Here is a 21,750-nt window from a genome sequence, read left to right as displayed (position 1 = left end):
TCGTCAATTTTGCATATCGGGTAGCGGAGACCTGGTTTCCTAACTGCATCATCGTATCTATGAAAGAATAATTCCTGCATTTGTCAGCTTCATCTTGAAATATCATTTACCCTCAGCTTCTGAGAGCACTGATCTCCCCCTTTGGCTGTTCACAATACATCGCCAGCTTTTTTTTCGGTCGACAATACATCACCAGCTTGCACACAAGTATTCAGATATCATCTCATACAAATTCGACAAGAAATTGTACACAACCCTCAGCGCGGACTAAATATTGCATCTCGCTCCCACTTGTTAAGATGTCAACACACATCTTTTCATTAAAAATACTCCATTTAAGAAACATTAAACAGTCATGGAGCACCTCCATCCCTTACAACTGAACACGCAGGTGTTGCAAAAAAATAAAGTCGGGAAAGCAATCTGATAAATTCAGCCGGGAAAGATCCATGCTTTGCACGTACAAGCTTATTATTTACACTTAGTACTACTGTACCTTAAAGTTCACTTAACAATCCCCACTAAGGCTAATGATATCCTGGAGATAGGAAGCAACAAACACAGTGCCGGATTAGTATGAAAAAAGACCATGCATTATGCTGTCTAGAAGAACAGGAGTCTTCAAGCAAAAGCCTTCATGCCGTGCACACAGACGCAAAACGACCGTTTCAAGCACGTCTCCATCGGCGGAATGGCTTAACAAAGTACGTCGCTAGAGGAGTCGCAGGAACTGGAATGAGTTTCCCAACCATAGCAAGCGGCCAGCTGTTCATCGACAATAAGATATTCAGCGAAATGAAGAGATATATGTTAATTTTACTGAGAAAGGAAAGATTATGAACTGGGATTCGATTATCTAGCACCAGGAGGACAAGTGAAATTGCCCAGGTCCCTAACTTTCAAACTCAGGACAAAATTTTAAAGATCTCAAAATGGGCCTGTCTCAAATATTTATCAACTTCTCTGAAGCATGTCTGAAATAGCAAGAATGATGTTCGCTCTTTCTTCATCTTAATGGTATACAATCACCGAGCTTTTGATAAAGCTTGTGAAGAGAATAATAACATCCCAAGTTAATCCATTCAAGATTTTGACAAATAATGCATTTAAGATTTCAACACCTATATTTCAAATACCTTCCACTTTGAGAACTTTATTGGTCACAGACACATGCACGAACTCTTATTAACAGGCTGAGGAATTGAACTAACCTGATAAAGCCTATCCCAACACACACCAGCCACTGCTTCCAATCCAATTTCACTGTGGTAGTGAATTTACCAAGAAACTCGATAATGATTATCTAGAAAACAATCAAAACCGCACTATCAGTTCAAGGCATATCTGTATAAATATAGAGAAAAAATGACACAAAAACAATGCCACCCACTTGAAGTACTAAGGTCGTTCCCACAATAGCCATGAACAGGTGGTTTCCAGTTACTCCACTGAACACGTTAATTTGATCAGGCTTCCGAGCATTGAACTCATTAAAGATCTGCAATCAATAACAACCCACCAATTTGAGCTTTATGGCTAGAAATATAATATATAACAGATATTTGAGATAGCAAATGCCATCCTAATTAATTACCCATGTTTTAATGGTAATCATAAACCAAAGGAGTAAGAGCATGGAAGTATCAAATTGTTGGTATACTTACTTGACAAAGGACAAATGCATTAAATATCACAGAATTCTTCACCATAGTAGCGCGATGCGTAGTTCCATCATTCAACTTAAGTATACTTTTCCCCGAGAAATTCAATACAAGAAGTACGCAAACTTGATAAAATGCCTGCCAAAATAAAAGTTAACTTCGATGTACAAAATGAATATCATTAAAGATCAGTGGAGAGAAAATGTACCTGTATGATTAAATTTCTCCACATTATGTTGGTTATGAGGGGTTCCCTGAAAGACAGAAAAGTGACCATCAGAGAATAATCTGTCAAAATAAAAGTTAACCCAAAAAATGTATCCCTAAGTATTTCCTGCTAAGCACGTTGTTCTCCCTTTTTGTGCACCCATTTGTCCATTTGACACCCCCTAGCATCTATGTGTGTAGAACATATCTTGCAAAAGCAAAGACACGAATTTCTCTTTTTCTTAATAATCCAAAGACACAAGTGCAGTGGCCCAGCTACCTAGAGACTCATGAAACGCCCTGCAAGTCCCATGAACTGGTTAAATCCAGGCCTTTAGCAAGGTGAATCACCTCAGTGCGAAATGTGCGTACACTTTACACAAATGACTGACAGGTGCCATGGCAAATATAAAGCACTCAGCGCAAATATTCGGTATCCAATGATAATAAGATTGATAGGTCAAAACAGGCAAGGATAAAAGGTTTGACCATTGCAAAGTCCAAAGGCGCTGACTAGTGCTTTGGATATTGCCACTAGGACAAAGAAAAAGGTATGTCATGACAAATTGCCAAGAACAATGGTCTTATCAAAATTCTAAAAGGACCTTTCTTTGACCCATGTATATTTTGGTTAATAGCAAAACAGCATTGACCAGTAAAGCAATATTTTTCAACAGTTTCAATGTGGTAATCAAACTAAGCAAGAGTACCAGAAGGCATAATACATGAAACACAGAAACTGCCAGATTTTGCATTTCCCTGTTTATTCATATGTAACAGCATATTGGAATTGGCCAGAGAGATAACCTTCGACCAACTGGAGATCTATGCATAAGATGATCTGTTGGAGGTTCTGTAGCCAATGCAAGTGCTCCAAGAGTATCCATTATAAGGTTAACCCACAGAAGCTGCCTTGAGAAGAAAGGCATAAGCACCACAGGTCAATAACTATGTTTCCAGTCAAAGGAATTAGTCAAAGGGAAATAGTGACACTTTGTCAAGTTGCCCCTCACGGTTGTTCAACAAATTCAATATTTATTTGCAATAACAGAATCAGATAACCCAAAAGACAAGGTATCCTGGTATGCAGAAGAAACAATGTCTGATATTCACTATTCCCACATTTCTGAAAAAAGATTATCCTTTTCTTACTGTCCATTCTACACCAAAAAAAAAAAAAAAATTAATTCAAGGTCCAAGGGAAATTGTTCATCTCATACATGTGAGAAGGAAAAAGAAAAGGAGTTATTTACACTTTGTCATGCAAGTTTTGAAGTAGGAACACCAAGGAACTAATGTTATCTTCCCTACAGCTAGAACGTGATACACTAGTCACGTCAGTCGAAGATAAGTAGCAAAAACTCTAAAGCAAGAGGGTGTGAGATGGATGAGTAGGCATAAAAATCTAACGCTCAGAGCCGTGATTGCCTGTCAATCTCAAATCGGACAGCTTCTTTCCTGTCTATCCTTCCCTATTTCGTAACCCAACTCCAACATCCGAAATTTCCAAAAGAAGCAAATTTAAGGGCTATAAAGCTACACAGTTCTGTCAAATGTTACTAGTATGGACATAGTTCATGGTAAATGGACAGCAGAGCTACAGACCTGCACTGCATTCAAAGGAACATCACCGGACGATACTGATGACACAACATTGATAACCAGTGCTGCAACATTGACTGTCAGCTGGAACTGGATAAATTTCTGAATATTTGCATATACAGAACGGCCCCATCGCACAACCTACACAGAGGAAATGGACTTGATACTATAAATTTGGTGTACGCCGAGGTCGAGAAGACTTGGAATTAACATTAATCTAGGACCAAATAACTACAGAAGTTTATCTTTTGAAATTCTACACATTGAGATTTTGTGGGATCACTGCCAACTGTTATAAAAGCTTAAGCTGTTAGATAAAGGCATGGTTTAATATTTTAATTATTCTGTAAATCCCCCTCACGCTTAGTTTGGTTTGACTAATAAAAAGCATGGATATATTTAATTGGGGAGGGAAATGGGGCCCAAAAAGATTTGAACCCAGGACCTCGTGCTCTGATACCACGCAAGATTTTGTGTTTCATCGCCAACTGTTCTAAAAGCTTAAGCCGTTAGATGAAAGCACTGTTTAATATTTTAATTATTCTATCGGAGACGAAGTCCCCCTCCATCAAATTCCTCAGCCTATAACACAGAAGATGCCAAAATTACAGTATTACAAAGTTATCTGTTGATGTAATAACCATTACTAGATGTAAATATATGATGATCAGCACTCGTCCTTATAGATTTGAAAGTAAAGGTGCTGAAAACCAATAGGTATAGCAGTCAAAAGAAACCAGTAGTACAGGGACACCATTTCTGTAGCTGAAGATTGTCTGAAAAGCACATGCAAAGGCAGGTGCTTTTACCCTGCCACTTCAGATCCACGATGACCCAAAGGCCACATCTAGAGATGAAAACTGTAACATTTACTGCAGATAACCTATGCTGATACCATCAGGTCAAGAATGAACATTTTGCTAACCTTGACGACAGAAGCGAAATTATCATCCAAAATTATGATGTCTGCACTCTCTTTTGCAACTTCTGTCCCTTGAATGCCCATGGCAAGACCAATATCTGCCTAAACAACAATATAGCAAAAATGCAATCACCACGATAAGAAATTACTATATTAACTAAAACTAAACATTTTAAACGTGATAAAATGTCCCAAACAATAATGCGCCAAGATAGCAAGAGAGGCAAGATTAGAATCAGATCAGATGACCATATTCATCTGCATAAATTCTTCCACGGAGAAAAAAGAGAAACCATTTCACACCAATCAGTTGTCCATCAATACTAATTACTAATACAGAAACAGACTTCTTATTTATAGAACAGGTATTCACCCACGTGGCTTAAAATACAACATGTTTGAGACCTCATCCAACTATTATTCATCTCCCAAACTAAGATTTCATAAGAAGCAACAGTGGCCCATAAATGACATGTTTTATCTCAATATTAGTACATGATCATAGATGCAAGCACGCACGCAGTCTATTTAAGTCAAGTTGCTTGGTGTCAGACCTCGTGAAGAGCAGGAGCGTCATTGGTTCCATCGCCTGTTACAGCAACAACATCACCTCCTTTGCGTAATGCTTGCACGAGTAACAGCTTGTCACTAGGAGAAGACCGCCCCATCACCTAAACATGAATATGGAGTTAAAATGCCCTTCCAATCTTACTGGAGAATCTATAAAGTTATCCATACCGTTATTAGTTTCGCAACTTGTTCTCGGTCCTTCTCAGACAATGCACGGAATACACATCCTTCAATAACATTAGGTTCAGAGGCATTGTCACTAGGACCAAGTATTCCACACTCCAAAGCTATTGCTTTCGCTGTTTGGATATTGTCTCCTGTGACCATGCGTACCTATTAAAACACATGCATATATGGTTACAGTAGGTCTCACCACAATTAGGTTGCTGGTACTTATCTTCATTAATTAAGGATCTCAATGTATACAGAGTACATACATATCCTATGCCATAAATATCACTATCCTCATGGATCAGGAAGATGGACCACTGCTAGGCCAAATCTTGTTTCTTAAGTGATTAGTGACAGAAATACTCAGGGTTAAAGAGTTCTCTTCTGATCAATTGGACAAGGGATTTTCAATAATCCATAATATATTACAACACTCCTAATTTTAATTAAGCAGCCATACATAAAAGACTTGCCTTGACTCCAGCTTCTACGCAAACTTTCACAGCATCTTTGACCCATGGACGACATGGATCCTGTAAATGCAACATAGACAAAGAAGGAATTGGAAATGCAACAATATCATCAACTTTGAAAGCTATAGAAAAGCTAAATCTGTTAAATGACAAGCAGGTGTGCATAGAATATCACCACCTAATCAACAAAGGCAAAGTGATAAGCCCATGATATGATTGTACAAGCTATGATATGCCTTTTTGGTCTGGGTCCCAAAAAAAACAAAAGATTTGATGCGACAATACAGAAACAAAGCAATGGATTGCCAAAAGCTAAGCACGTACTAATTGGAACTTTCTCAATATCTCTTTGTCACATATGAAGAAGTATGTAGCAGCTTCATATGTGAGCACCAGAAGTGGGTTCAAGCTATTCACTTATTACGGTATTTCTACCTCAAGGTACTCATCAAAGACAGCCAATGTCCGCTTGTACAGTTGTACATAATCCAAAATACATATTCAGAAAAGAAGGTAAAGGGAAAATCCCTGTATGTAGAGATATAACTATCTGTGCATACCTTTATACCAACAATTGCCAGCAAGACGAGGTCATCTTCAGGGAGCACCCATTTGTCAAGACTCTCCTCATCTGCTGGAATGCCGTCAAGATCATGTTGCCTACAAGCAATGGCAACACAACGCAAGCTCCTTGCCGCCATGTCATCAATAGCTTGCTTGAAGAAATCCTGCAACAATACGAATTAAAAAACAAAAGTAACCAATGAAAACTCCTTGTACATTTCGTAGGCGTCACTATTAATCCTCTATTTCTTAAGCGAAAGAAGGATGGAATGGCTATTTTTATATCCAACCTTGTGAAATGCCTTCATAGAGCAAAAAGGCGAAAGCCTCAGCATAGTTACTAATGCATCACATGAGATATCAAGCAAACTATTACAGTCTGAAGCTAATCAAATAAAATTTTCTCGCCACTCCACAACATGACAGAGACAGGCTCACTCAATTTATGCTGAAACATGCTAGAAATTTAATCACAAAACACTAATCCACTGCTAGTCATTTACACAATTAGACAGCACATACAAGAAGTGACTTAGTAACTGATGTAAAAGAAAATGATGAGGTAGAACAGCAAATGCAGCGCCCTCCCTGCATAGTATTTAAATTATCACATATAAATCTAATGGAACAAACACAATAAATCGAATGTACTAGAATAATCTTCTTTAATTGATGTCTGAATCAGGCAGATCACAACCAGAAGATTAACCAAAACTTGTCTTCCCCACGCTGTAGTAACTTAATGGTTCAACTTGACTAAGGCAAAAGGACGTTGTTTCAACCTTTTCTTCCTCAATGGGCTGGAATTGACCATTTAAGTCGACATATCTCGTACATGAAGCCAAGACCAACTCTGCTGCTCCCTTCCAATGTATATACACTTCAGAGTTATTCTGCAAAAAGACAAGGATGATGAAAATAGAATCTCAGTAGGAGTCACAAAATAAAACCTACACTACCAGAGATTTCAAAACAGCATCTGGTTTCTAACAGACGACATCTTGAACAACAACTTTCACAAGCAAATTTTTGTTTAAAATGCAGAACAGACTCATGGCTTCTTTTAATCTCTAGATACAACGAGTTCCTGATTGATGAACTCTCCAACATGCCTAAACTCAACTGCACAAGTCAAAAGCACAAAACAACATAATTTGCACCCCACTAGCTCCAAAAAGCCACATACCCATTTTGCAGGAAAACAAGTCTCTCTGGTCAAAGGATTGTTCCACCATTTTGGCTCAGCAAAATGTCATGTCTTTTGTTTCGCCAAGGATCATGTTCATGTTGTTAGACTTAATGACCAAAACATCACAAAATTCTAACAAAACTTGAGAAAAGTTACATTATCTAAACTCGCATTCACCTGGTTGGTTAATCAACATTAGATATCTACTAAATCAAGTGTTTAGAGTAACATCAACATCACCAAGGATCATGTTTATGTTGTTAGACTTATTGATCAAAATGTGACGAAATTCTAACAAAACTTGCAAAAAGGTACATTATATAAATTTGAATTCACCCGGTTGATTAATCAACATTAGGTATTTAGTAAATCAAGTATAGTAACATCAGCACAATCCAAAAGATATAACTTAACTGATGAGTTTTGGTTGCATCACGTGTCAACCACACAATAACATCATTGTGAACTTCATCGGTACGTTTAGAATTGGTAATGAAATTACTGATGGAAATACTAACGTTAGCACATGAGCCAAGAATCTACTCCATTCCACAAAAAAGAAAGAGCGACCAGACCAAGTGTTCTTTCACAAAGGGAGAAGAAACGTGAAAAACTCTAGCATGCTAGACAGTATAACATGCTTCAATGTTCAGTATCTTTAACAAATGTAAGCCCCTTAAGGGACAAAAATACCAAATATTCTTACGCATTAGATGAATGAGATAACTACAAAGAGCAAAATCAATTTTCCATCTCTCTTTTTTTTTTTTTGGGGGCAATTTTCTTCTCTTCTTTTCCTTTTGGCCAAAGTTTATTCTTTCTACTTTTAACAATGAGTATCTTAGGGTTTGCTTTGTAAATTATTTTTCCTATGCCTGTCAAATACCATGTTATTCGAGAAATTGCGAGCCTTGTAAACTCCATCTAACTTAAGGTCTAAAATTTCGTCATTTCACTTCTTTTCATTCAGCTTGTTCAATGGCATTTTTGGGAATTTAACCATGTCTACAGAGTTGTGCTAATGATTGCAATAGTTGCAGAAATGCCTCCTCAAATGACAATAACTCCACAACTAAGAGAATTTCTAGCATCCTCATGATCCTCCTCTGCTCAATAATCATATCCAAAAGGCACCTCGTGCCACAGGACCTGACATAATTCCAAGGAAAGATAGTCTGATGCTTTAGCCAGCTAACATTCCTAGATCGATCATATTTGAGAAAATATAGGTAGCGGGAACCACACATAGATTACCAAGAACAAAGGATAACATTGATTGACTAAGTAATACCCGTTTGATGGCAACACCTCCGCGTTTCTTTTGTGAGTTGAATGGGACAACATGGAGAACTGTAGACTCTGATCTGCTTACATCAAACTTCATCCCCAACTGCACCATTAATACATACAACCTCAACAAACTCTCAAGCAAAGCATAGAAGAGATGAAAACTAAAATGCTAAACATCAGTACCTTAACTGCCCACAAAAGAATGGCTTTTTCTGTGGGTGATCCCGAAATCTCAACATCCCCTCCACCCTACAAGCAATGAGCTCGAATATATCAAATTTGTTGATGTAAAATTACACACAGGATGCTATCTCCTCTCTAGACTGTTCCTCCCTCTGGTTATTTTTGAAGTTCAACTCAAAGTAAATTCGGAGAAAGGCCCCTTTCATTCAAGATACGGGCTGAGGAAAGCTTCATTTTCCCAGCACTGTAATACTAGGCCCTCTTCATCAAAACTACTTCCAGACAACATAAAAGCTGTAGCTTTTTCAAGAAACCCATACCCAGAACGAAACATTGATCAGCTGTCAATGCTTGCCATGAAATAAACTTGCTGTTAATTTTGACTAAAGAAAATGAAAGCAGAAGGATGCTGCTGCAAAATAAAATGGAAAGCCATTGTCTCAGAAGCACTTCTAGAAGCAAGCATGAATTCTTTTCCTTCACAAGTAATGAAAATCTAACTCATGCCCATATCACAGTTATAGGACTTTCTTTTGATGCATAAATAATATTGCTTCTCCAAGTCTCATGTATAAAACCAGGTTTCTCATCAGTCATTTCAATTCCAGCTTCTTTAAGATTTAACAAATGTAAGCATGTATTTGCCTGTCGACTGGGCAACACTTCCTCTCATCTAATTAGAGTTAAAGCAGACATGCTAAGCTAAAGGAAAGCTTCGCAAAAGACATCAACAGAATAAGGAAATGGGACAAATTGAAGAACAATATTGTGAGGTTCTCAAAATGCCTTCTTAACCGGGCAATATAGCTAAAACCAAAAAAACAAGAACAAAGAAGAATAGTCATACATCATTGATTGGTCCAAATGAATAATTATTAAAGTGAAGATGACAAATAGAACATGTCAAAAGAGTCAAAAGGCCTGATTAAAATCCACAAGCAATGATTTTTTGGAATTAAACTACCTTCAGCAAAGGGAACATCTCGTTGTATCTTACAAGTGGTTCCAGACAGATAGCCATACCTTTGGTACAAATACATTGCCTTGAGTATTTTGTGCAACACCATCGTACAACAGAGAAGTAACCACTTCATGCAATTGTGAGGAGTCATTTAGTGGATCCAATTTCTTTCGACCAGCATAAGCCTCAACCACTGTCATCTACAATAACCAAACTGCATATTAATACTCATACTATACATGATAGGAAGCTGAATATTACACAGAAATGTTCTGATCGTCAGAGAATAAATAAATAAATAAAAAGGAAGAGGACCAAAAACAACCCTCCTCCCCCCCAAAAAAAACAAAAAAAAAAAAAAAAAGAAACAAGAAAAAACACATACACCAAAAATGCACCCTAAAGGTGGAGGAGGATGAGAATTTCAGGAAACAAGCAGATGGTGTCAGAAGAAGGATTCCAAAGCTAACCTCATTCTTTGTCAATGTCCCAGTCTTATCGCTGCAAATGGTTGTAGCAGATCCCATAGTTTCGCAGGCTGAGAGTCTACGAACCTATGGATATAATAGTGTTTATAACTGTACTATCGAAGCAGCACTCCATCTATAAATCAAGCAAAGGAAAAATCACTAGTGTCCCAAGGATATTGGACTTGCCAGGGCTTTGTCGGCCATCATTTTCCGCATCGAATACGCCAATCTGATATACAGCATCAATTGTGCAATAAATCATAGTTAGAAAATAAAAATAATAAGACCAAACAAACAAGAGTGACAATTCCTTCTTCCTGATAAGTTTCTATATATCTCAAAGCAATTCATACTTACGTCAAGGTTACAGCCAAGGGAAGTCCTTCGGGCACAGCAACCACCACAATAGTGACCTGAATACAGTTCATCGGTGAAGTCACCAGACAGAAGTAACATTCGAACACACATAGGTGCAGAGACAACTTATGTATATAAGTGGGCACATGAACAAAAGAAGAATGAGACATTGTACTTACTGCAATAGTAACAATCTTAATGATGTCATCTACAACATGACTGATGCTGGTGCTTCCCTTAATAAATTGGACATGTCCATCAGCATCTTCAGTATTTCCAGTAAAGTACCTGAAAAATCATAACAAACAAAAACCAGGAAGTTAACGAAAATTTTATGTTTCCTAACTAAATTAATAAACTTCACAAACTACAACTGACCTCACCAAGAGGATTACAAGCACAGAAAGAGCTACTGCAAGACCAACAATGCCTATGAATGTTGCAACACCATTCAAGCGCACCTAGTGTTTAAAATCACATTAGGATGTTATACAAGTACGTTAAAAAAAGGGACTGCTAATTTGCTAAGTTAGGATAATGCTAGAAAACCTGCAGTGGTGTCTCTTCACCGGTATCCTCTGAGATACTTGCCATTAACAACCCCCATTCAGTATTGATTCCAACGCCAGTTACCTGAAGATAAATGTCGGAAACGAAAAACAAAATGAAGACCTGAAACAATATCTAGTGAACTTATCTTAGAAACATGAATGAGATGATAGTGCAAACAGAACCGACCAATACCACATGCTGGTACTCATCTGACCAAGAGAGAGCACAATAGGAAGGGGAGGTATATTACCCAATTCTAGAATACAATAATTGTTATCGCAAAAACAAAACAGTTCAATAACAATAAAACCAGCAAAATTGTCTCTGGCCAAGCTGGCCCATATCATGAATCTTAAATTTGAAACATTTTGGTTAAATCAGCAAATAGATCTGTTTCAATTCATTACTTTGACTGAAAACAAATCTCCGTGGAATCTTGTGTAATAATATGACACTGTCTACCATTCTATGGCACAGGAAATTGCTCAAGCGCACAAATCTCACTCGCATGGGCGTGCACAACTCAAGCACAAGCGCACATACAGAGTAATGATCAAAGTGACTGCTAATGATGAAAGGGTGAGATTTAAACGCAGTTGGCCTGGCTTATAAACGCTACCAGAACCAGCAGATGAAAATGCGAGTAGCAATAAGCCACACCAAACTGGTAGTTATAAGTAGTGGTATGTGCTATTGTGACCAAATTATTGATGAAGAGGATGATATCTGACCATTAAACAGACTAAAAAGAACTTAAAGGGCAGATGGTCACTAGACAAAGGACACCGAAATTTATTGCAAACCACCTTGGCTAGTAGAACGCATAAGATTGCCAAAACAGACGGTACTTGCAACCCCTTCTCCCAAATGAAATAATTAATTAAAAACAATATTCTACATATGCCATTACAGTGAATAGATCCCCAGTTAATTCAATAGCTTGTAACTTTAAAGCCAGGACAACATTCAGAATCTGGCACTCCAACAAACAGCATGACTTGTAAATCCTATTCCCGACAAAAATTTTCGAACTTCTACTTGTAACAGATCAAGGGGAAGACCAAGAGTTCAGAGCTCAAGTAAAACAGAATGCAGTAAAGCAAATCTGCAAAACTATTGCAACGCCCAATTCATACTGGAAATGTGAGATTCAACAAAGCTCCACCCGCTCTGGAGAAACACTTGTACAATTTCCCCAATGAAGCTAAATGAGAAAGAGCCAGACAAATATGAATATAATCAGCAATCTCTGTGCAGCAACATAAGCATTCGATGGAAAATCTTTATTCTCGTTTCTGCAAAGCTTGTCCACCAGTCTGCTTTGGATTTCCAGATAAACATCCATCAACCATTCATGACCACAAAAAAGCAACATTGGTATTGCAAATAGGAAATGACAAGAGAAAGTAAAGTTGTTACCAGCATAATGCCAACACCATCAGCTACTTTGCAACCGGACATCAAGAAAGGTGCTTTCTGATCCTTGTGAACCTGCCAAAACGACGCATTTAGAAAAATACATTACAAAAAAAAATCCCTAAGAGAACCCCAAGGTATGCATTACTCACAGTTTCGCTTTCACCAGTCATGCTAGATTCGTCAATTGCAAGAGAGTGACCACTGACTAAGATTCCATCAGCAGGAACCTGGAAAATCCAGAGACAACATTGAGTAGAAAATAAGGCTCATATCTGAAGGATGTCATAGATGCACCTAAGGCACTCACCTGATCACCTATGTTAAGAGGGACAATGTCACCGACAACAATGTCATGTATAGAAACCTTGACCATTCTACCACCTCTCATTATCTGTGAAATTTTTAAAGTGATATATCAACCATCGTCAAGAATAGAAACTAACAAATAAGCATAAAATGACAGATGTATGTACCTCTAATTGGATATTTCGTTTCTCCTCATTTAGATTTTGAAACTGCAGAGATTGTCGATAGTCACTGACAGCTGATTTAAAAAAGGAAATGACCATTAGACTATAAGTGTACTGCTTTCGTGATAAAATATGCTGTGAAAGCCAAAAACACTTAGCTTGGGCGATTAACAAACTGTAATGCTATAATCATACATACTGAAACCCTAAAACTCTAGTCCAAAGAAGAATTTCCACACCTGTCACAAAAATTACAAGAAGAACGGCAAAGGCAATGCTTCCTCCATCGTACCAGCCTTCCTTTATTCCCTGCAAAGAGTCCATAATGACAAGTGCATATCTGAGGGTAACTGCATGTGCAGGAAAAGAGCGCATATACCATACAAAGTTGAAAAAAAAAATTCCTAATGAGGTCCAAATAGATAGAAGCAAAAGAAATTCATCATTATTTTTTTTTTACTTAAGACACTCAATTTACTTCTGTAGTAGGACACCCTATTAACACCACAAAGTCATAGGGGAAACATCTAGGATAAAGCAATACGTAAGTAGTGTCATTCCATATTAGCAATAGACTGCTTTTTATTGACATGCATCAATGATTGCCCCTATATCATGCCAAAAGATAGAAAGTCCCCAAACCCAACATTCCAAATGCTAAACCACATAGTAAGATAAATATGACAATCCATTTAATGAAAAATAATGAAAGGACCGTATTAAGTTCACCTCCCATCTTCCAAAACCAGACTACAGTCCATATTGATGTAAAATATCTCCAAGAGAAAAATGATTACGTCATGTTTTACAGAGTCCCAATTAGTGAACTCTCATATCATTTACTCAAAGCCATATATGCGTTGTTAAAAGTATGTATTGGCATACAAAAAAAAAAATCAACAAGAACACAAGAAATGTGCAAGTAAAATACCAAGTACTAGAATTTAGTTCATATGGTCACCATAATAAGAAAAAGATTAATTGAATAAAGCTAACCAAGCTCCTGAAAATAGAAAATATTGCCGTAACATCTATCCTAGAAAAAAACAAGAAGACCAAGTGTACCTCAGTCTTCATTCCAAGCGCCAATGATGCTGCAGCCGCTACTATTAGGATAATGAGAGTCAAGTCTTGCCAGGCTTCCCAAAGGAACCTCTACAGAAGAAACAAATGTTATGACACTCTGAAGAGGTAAAATCCACTCCTTGTAGAAGTCCTCAGGAAAATGTCAAGGATGAGAACTATAAGTGAAAGTACCAGGAAACTCCGTCCCTTCTTTTGAGGATATGTGTTGGAACCAAATGTATTCCTTCGCTTCAATATATCAGTCTCATCACCAGAAATTCCTCTCTCTATATTCGTCTTCAACATATTGGATAAACCCTTAGCCTGATGAAGTGGGAATTGATGCATCAACAGACTGACAATATTAGCTTCAGAAAGCAAGAATTGTGCAAGATGAACTTACACCCCCATATTGTTGCAGAGCTGAAAAATCGTGGTCACGAGTCATGGATGCAAGCTGCTCAAGTACAATTCCATAATCGCCAATTGCAGTAGGAGGTGTCGCATTTGGACCCACCCCTGTATTGCAATAGATGAATAAGAGGATTTCAGCAATCACAAGGTGTAAGGAAGAAAGCCATGTATAACTGTTTAGATTTAGGATCACAAAATAGGGGGAGAGAGCAATCGGAAATGACTCTGTCTTTGCTTAGTTGACTTAAACTTAATGCAAGACTAGATAGAAGCTCTAGTTATAGGGCACAGACGGACACATTTGATACACCAAATCCTAACTACCTTAATTAACATTGAGGGACTAACTAATGGCTCACAGAACTAAATAAACTTCCGATTAAAAAAGTTCTCGGTCTTGGTCCTCTGACCATTTTTGGGCAGAAGAGGAGGAGAGAAGCAGGAAGCCTTTTAGGGGCATACAGCTTGATGCATCTTGTCCACAGAACAGCTGGCTGTCCACACCATTTGCAGCTCTGACACACTGAATACCTTTTTTATAACTGAAGGAGCTACTTTCTGACAAAAAGATCGTCGAGATGTAGATAATTATTGCGAAATGCTAGGTGCTTCATACAGTACTTCATATAGATAGCCATTATCTTTCCGAGTGTCAAAGCCATTTCCCCTTATATATCTCAGAATGGTTCATGAGACATTATTATTATTCAGAATAAGTCTTGACCAGTCACTACTAAAATGTCCAATTCTCAATTATCAGCTAATTCCGGTTGAACCTCCTGCAAAGTCAAACTTGTTAATATAAAACCTTTGGAAATAGATGTGGAGATAAGCAAAGAGAGACATATTTACCAATCTGCCGTTCCCCTGCCAATCTGAAAAGCACAGCTGCCTAATGCAATTTTAGTGGACGGTTAGAATCAAAATCTCTCAAACACATCAAAGAAAAGGATTTGTACCAAAAATAATCTTACTCTTATGACTTGCGCATGGGCTCTAATCATCCTTCGGCGTTGCTCTTTGTCTTCTTCCTTTCTCAAGTCTAATGTATATCGAAACCGCCGTGAAGCATTCAGCACTAGAGCTGCTTGCTGCAAAGTTAAAGGGCCTTCAGTTCAAATCCGTTCATGTTAAAGCATCTCATATCTCTTGTTTCTGGGGTCTATAATGACCTTACATACATGTGGTATCCCTTTGGCTAAGGGCTTAAGTTTTCCAATTGGATTTTCCAACAAAGCCATCAGATGGAGGCATTAAATGCATGTTGTTACTGCTATCAACGCCTTTTGGTTTAACCACTCTTAGAAAAATTGATATTCCTCAATATGGAAGAGCTATTTGAATTGAATAAGAAAACAAAATTGCTCTCTTTTATTTGAAGATGCCAAAACATGCGGCCATAAGGGGTCAGTCATGGCCTAGAAGTGAACAAGTGACTTAAGGTCAAGGGGGCAAGGTGATGAGGCCACAACAGGCAAGAGAGATATTTTGCCAAATATTTGAGATCGAAACTATAGCAAAGTTTTGCATAGAAGATTCATTCACGCACTAGTCGATGGCCCCCACCAACACTACCTTGGGTGTGCCTAGCCGAGCTGCCAAAGTAGCTAAAGTGGTGATAAATCCCGTCAGTAAAATAGGTCCTATATAGGTCCTATAAAAAGTCCACCTATTCCCAATCTCCAGTAAAAATTGGTAGCACCATGAATAGGGCATTGGAGAACAGCGCCCAATACATCAGTGGCGCAAATAACCAACCAGACTGACCTAGTGGATAAATCAAGAATATAGAAAAAAAAAAAAAAACAGCAATTGGACCAGAGAATGCGATTGCTTTATATTGTCTTCGCGGTTGTACTAGGAACTTATAGAAGGCAATCGTTCGACGTCTGTTTTAGCTTTTAAAGAAAGTTACACTTTGCTTTGGCTCTTAGATTTTGCAAAAGAAAATATTATTTATTTTTCAAGAAATTACGCAAAAAAAAAAAAATTTCCTAAATGACTCTACTTATCACTATTTGTATTCCTTAAGGATTTCGGGTTTTCGACATTAGTAAGATTCAAACTTTAGACAATACAAGAAAGGAGAAAAAGAAAAGAGCAAGAGATGCAAAGCAAAAGTCTAGCCGCACACACCCTAAATCCCCCGCATGAAGGGAATTGCCATATGCTTCCAGTCTAACTTATTGTGTACTATTCTACGTGTTAAAACTACAATCAAATTCTTGCCATTTCCCTTCTCCCCAATGACAAAATTCCAGTTACACTCAATATGGTCTAATTCTCGACTGTAGATGATGTTTGCAAGCTGGTAGCACCCTTTGAATATGTTCTTAGCTAACCAGGGAAAAAGAACCAGTGTGCACTTCGATCCACAGCTATGGCAACCGAGCCATTTTCTCATTTAGTTAGGTCAAGTACTTGGCCTAGTTATGCCATTGCACTTGGCCCTCCATCCATGTGCTCAACCATCTTTCCTTAGAGTGTCCATCCACACATGTTTCCAATTTCTCCAAATATCTCCATCATAACATCACATTATCCTACAGGGTCCTTCCATTGATCACATGTCCCAATCTATCTTCCTCGGATGAGTTTTTCTAATCTTATCCCCAATTGAACCCATGTCAACTTTTCCTCAGATGCAGTCATTCCAAATTGTATGCCTTTTTGGAGTATGCAAATCCCATGGAGCATTTCCATTTCTGCTAACTCATTTTGTGCACAGATTGATACTGGACAACTCAATACCCCCGACTATACAGCATTGTCAACCTCATTACTATTGTCTTGAAAAAAATTTCTTCACGTGTACTTGAATTGATTAAATCAAATTCACTACTTAATGAATTGAATCTCATCAACAAGTACATAACAGATTGAACAACATCCTGAGCCGGCGCAAAACTAATATGATCCATTCAATCACTTTGAAGTTCGTGTCTAATCTCCAGTACCTCTAACCAAATCCCTTTGGCCAATGACAATTACAACAAAATGAAACAAATTCATTCCTGATACTTTTTTTTTTTTGTTAATGTTCATATGCTCCAAAGCTGTTGCTTGAAGTTAGCATTGACATCTTCAAGGATCTCCGTTAGTCCAACTGTTTTCCACTTGAGTCAATCTCCCAATATTGCAATTCTCACTGTGGAGCAAAAAATCTTTCATCTTATATGTCCAAATCTCCTAGAAGAGGTCCCATTTCTTAAACACATAAAATGACATACCAACTTTCAGATAGAGTCACTTACTAATCACATCTTGCACATCTTCCCCAAAACATACCCGTTTTTCCTATAAGCGTACTCACACACATGGGGAAAGAGAAATGAAGGAGGCAAAGAGATGGTCCTCCCATACATCAATAGAAAATCTACTAGAACTCTAGTCATCTGTGCAATATTGATTATATACTCCTTTGGATCAATACCTCACCATTAAGTTTCATAGAGTCGGAAGGAAAATCCATAGTTTGTGGATTTGTTTTCCACAATCCTTCTGTGCAAATACTTGAGGATTTACGAGCGGATCCTACTCAGCACTCATCAGTTCCCCTTAGCAACCAAAGTGTGTCTTCATCTAATACTTGCCCGTGGAAATGTTTACCTTCTTTTGACAAACATAGAGAACTTGAAGCTAAGAAACAAATCATATACAGACGCTCTTCAGAATAATCACATGTCAAATTAGGAAACGACCCTATACGGTCATGTTTTCCCGTTTTCTCTATCGAATGGGTCGGGTCCCCCGAAGTAGCATATATTAGGGGTGAGCATGGTTCCAGGGTAGAACCGAGAACCGGAACCCGTAGGATCCGATCTGGTTCCAGGTTCCAAGATATGCAAGGTAGGTTCCAAGTTCCAAAAATTGAGGAACCTGTTCTAACGGGTAGGTTCCAAGTTCCACTACCTGGAACCCGGAACCTAGACCCTATATCCCGAAATAAATTTTTATATTTTTCTTGATATATGTTTTTGCACGATCCTACAATGTTTTATGGCATCCGATGATGAGTGTATAATCTGGAGCCAAACAAATTTTTAGGTTTTAGGTTCCAAAAAGTGATAAACATGTTCCACTGGATTGGTTTCGGGTTCTAAATGTAACCCGTACGAAACCTAAAACCATTCACCTCTACTTTCTCTTAGATGTTGTAGTGCTCACTCTCATTTTGTTTAACTAAAAATGAAAAAATAAAATAAAATAAAATAAATTGATATGTTCTCAGATACCTTGGAACCGACCCTAGAACTTGTGACGGGATAGCTTCTAGGTTCCAAGGTATGACGGGTAGGTTTCGGGTTCTAAAAAATGAGGAACATGTTCCGACAGGTAGGTTTCGGGTTCTAGATGGAACCCGTAAGGAACCCGGAACCGCTCACCCCTAGCATATATAGCAACATGTCAACAAGTTCTTCAATTCATGCTAATGACCCCGCTAGTACCCGAACAATTATCCATTTTACAATCCCATACCCGAACTTATTTTTTGTTCAATCAAGTAACTCATATTTTGAAATTTGACTCGATGTGAAGCTTGTGTTAAATTAATTGCCATGTCATGTGATTTTGCTGAGGTGGCTCACTTCGCAAAGGTTAAGCCCAATTGCTAACGTGGCTTGCTTACCAAGCGAATTTTTTTATTTTCATCTACATCAAGATGATGAGGAGAGAGAGATAGTGCTGACTTGGATGATCTTGGCCGTCCAATATGTCCCCGTTGACGTGGCATCATTCCAAGAGGCCGGATCAAGCACAATGTGTATAGTCAACGGCTATTTACCAAAGTTCCTTCCGTGATTTCAATAGGAGTTTCACATTGATCCACATTTGAAAAGTTGAGGTACTTGATTGAACAAAAAAATAAAAAGTTTGGGTACTCCATTTGTAACATGGGGGCTAAAGTTCAGGCATTTGCAGCTTTATCATCACCCCTTAACATTCAAGCAAACAACAAGTGTTATGTCATCATCCGCGGTTACTACACTCCCATTGTGTTGTGAGATATTGCAATTGAATGAAGATGGCATTGCATTAGCCTGAAATTCCAGTTACCTACATGCAATGTACTGAGCGTGAGGTGCACGCGAAGCAAATGATACAAAATGTATGCAAATGAACAGCTTTCGACCATGTGCCTAGTTAGGTAGATTGGCTACATAATGGTAAGTTTCACATCAATCGGGCTGCAACCGTTGGAACACGGGTTTCTCGAGGCACTCTCCAGCAATATAGCAGACACGTTATCATTGACACCAAAAAAAAAAGCACGGGCGCATGATGCACATGGACGACGAATAAAATAAGCAATGAGGGTTACCCTCCATCTTTTGAGAGTCTCTATGGAGGCATTCTTGGTATGCTCGATGTCGAAAGGACCAGGCGGGGACGAAACTTGGCCGTAGTCGTCGTTGTCTGCATCTACCTTGGTGGAGCTACGGCCCACCTCCACATCGTGCTGCAGGCGGGAGATGGAGAAGGGCAGCACCAGCCCGTTGGACGACGAGGCACTCATGGCGTATCGAATCCAGAAGCTAAAACACTGTCGCAAGGAGAGATGGCACACCCCAGCAGTAACAAGCTCTAACGGCTCATTCGGGGCCACCACCTCGTGAGGAAAAAAAGAAAACCACGAATCAGGTAAAAGAAGAAACAGACCAGTAGGAGGAACAGAACGGAGAAGAAAAACGAACGATGGCCACACAAAAACGAGTCACGGAAAAATGCTAAACGGACAGTCGTCTAATGATAGCAAACGCGTGAATAGCACTGTGCTATCCGCCAAACATTAGGCGGCAGCGACGACCACGAGGAGGCCCGCAGAAAACCCCTTTTTTTTTTCTTTTTTTTTTGCTTAGGGCTCGGAGCGAAAGTAGGAGGAAACAGACGCCGCAACAGACTGAGAGAGAAACCGAACCGAGGAGGAGGAGGAAACACCAGACCAGAATAATAACGGACAAGATGGAGTAAGGTGATTACCGGAAAACGGCAGGAGGAATTCCAGGTCTCCGGCTCGAAGCAATGGTTGGTTGGCCAAAAGAGCGAACGGTCTTCCTTGCCTTGGGATTTATGTCCTCGACGGGTAGCGGAAGGGCGTTGGCGTTGAAAAGAGGACACAGGAAATCTTGCTTTTTCGCAGACGAAGCTTCCCACGAAGCTTCGCGCCAAAATGTTCCATGTTACATTTTCAATGTTCTCTTTTTTCTTTTTTTGAAATATTTTTTTATTGGAATTATGGCGTCGTACGCTCCAGTCCTGAAAATTTCGTCTTCGATGTGGACACGGGGTTCCGCTCGTCCGTCGGTTGTCCATTGTCCATTGTCGCTGCCTGCTAATGTGAGAATCCTGCATGCACCGACGAAGGAAGAATGACGTCACCCTCCTCCCATGGCTTAAATAGTAATTAACAGTAGCGGTGAAAAGGAAAGTCGAGTCGAGTCGAGTCGAGTCGAGTGAAGTCAAGTCAAGTCAAGTCAACTATCCGCATACGGCAGCGTCGAGGAGGACGCCCCCCCCCTCCTCTTTGTCTCTAAAACTGGCCCTGCGTCTCTAGAGGCCGACCCCTGATTTCCCGCACCAAAACTCCCAAGTTTTGAGTTTTGTCGAATCTACAGGCAATTCCAATGCTAGAAATGGAATCCAACTACGCTCGAGCGGCTTCCAATTCTTGTCGTCGGGAAACCGAACCGAATAAGGCTGACTCGAATCGAATCGATCGAGCCGCTTGCGATTGTGAATGCGTATTGATGGCCATAAAATAGATGATGCCCATAGCGCTCTTACTTCACTCACAACTGTGAAAGCTAGATACGACGCTACACGGTTCCCGCATGAAGAAAATCGAAGCATCGTCAATAGGCATGTGGCCATGTCGGTAAAGCTATTTAAAGGTGAGAATGCTAGTATCATAGGTGCGAATAGAATGCATTAAAACTTAAAATTCTCCACCATTTGAATCCCCACGTCCCATAATAAGACAGATGACGATTATGATATACAAGGGAACGAACCGCGGAATTATGTTACCCTGCTTGCTTTTTTTTTTTTTGGGTATATCCGTTTACTTGGCGATAAATGTCAAGCTTACTAAACATTTTACTACGAAACTCATGGGAGATAACTCGAGTTTGAAATTTGGATAGGCCGCTAGCTTGTACATTAAATTCTTTGCCATTCTCATGGATGAATCCTACAGTTTTGACAATAT

The 21,750-nt window shown here is 39.0% G+C and overlaps 1 protein-coding gene across 3 annotated transcripts; it reads right to left on the bottom strand.

Moving 5' to 3' along the window:
- Positions 1–294: 294 nt before the first annotated feature.
- Positions 295–20,623, bottom strand: LOC115755854 (calcium-transporting ATPase 9, plasma membrane-type-like). Of its 3 annotated transcripts, none has more exons than XM_030695417.2 (34): positions 20,523–20,623; positions 19,864–20,147; positions 15,515–15,631; positions 15,393–15,432; positions 14,530–14,645; positions 14,319–14,450; positions 14,127–14,216; positions 13,301–13,370; positions 13,065–13,135; positions 12,899–12,982; positions 12,741–12,818; positions 12,592–12,663; positions 11,170–11,253; positions 10,999–11,081; positions 10,800–10,908; positions 10,621–10,676; positions 10,450–10,492; positions 10,264–10,347; positions 9,856–9,993; positions 8,833–8,898; positions 8,651–8,749; positions 6,953–7,063; positions 6,167–6,334; positions 5,607–5,666; positions 5,131–5,295; positions 4,947–5,063; positions 4,396–4,494; positions 3,474–3,611; positions 2,676–2,776; positions 1,870–1,915; positions 1,665–1,799; positions 1,391–1,498; positions 1,212–1,303; positions 295–765 (listed from the first exon to the last, which is right to left on the bottom strand). In XM_030695417.2, exons 2-34 carry the CDS (start codon positions 20,056–20,058, stop codon positions 669–671), a joined length of 3,264 nt encoding a protein of 1,087 aa, XP_030551277.1. In that variant the 5' UTR covers positions 20,059–20,147; positions 20,523–20,623; the 3' UTR covers positions 295–668. The 3 variants fall into 3 exon arrangements, with proteins under 3 accessions (XP_030551277.1, XP_030551278.1, XP_030551279.1); XM_030695418.2 differs by having other exon boundaries at positions 19,864–20,151; positions 20,523–20,617; XM_030695419.2 differs by lacking the exons at positions 15,393–15,432; positions 15,515–15,631; positions 20,523–20,623 and having other exon boundaries at positions 19,864–20,016.
- Positions 20,624–21,750: the final 1,127 nt, after the last annotated feature.

This window comes from Rhodamnia argentea, chromosome 8 (genome assembly GCF_020921035.1).
Source record: "Rhodamnia argentea isolate NSW1041297 chromosome 8, ASM2092103v1, whole genome shotgun sequence".
Lineage (NCBI taxonomy): Eukaryota > Viridiplantae > Streptophyta > Magnoliopsida > Myrtales > Myrtaceae > Rhodamnia > Rhodamnia argentea.
The sequence above is the reverse complement of the archived record's forward strand: the minus strand, read 5'-3'. Positions and strand labels throughout refer to the sequence as shown.

Coding starts and splice junctions, on each gene's coding strand:
- LOC115755854 (XM_030695417.2), bottom strand. CDS start 20,058: ATGAGTGCCTCGTCGTCCAACGGGCTGGTGCTGCCCTTCTCCATCTCC. Junction 2,777..3,473: donor TTCCTTTGAATGCAGTGCAG/GTCTGTAGCTCT, acceptor TTCTCAAGGCAG/CTTCTGTGGGTTAACCTTAT. Junction 1,800..1,869: donor GGAGAAATTTAATCATACAG/GTACATTTTCTC, acceptor TTATTTTGGCAG/GCATTTTATCAAGTTTGCGT.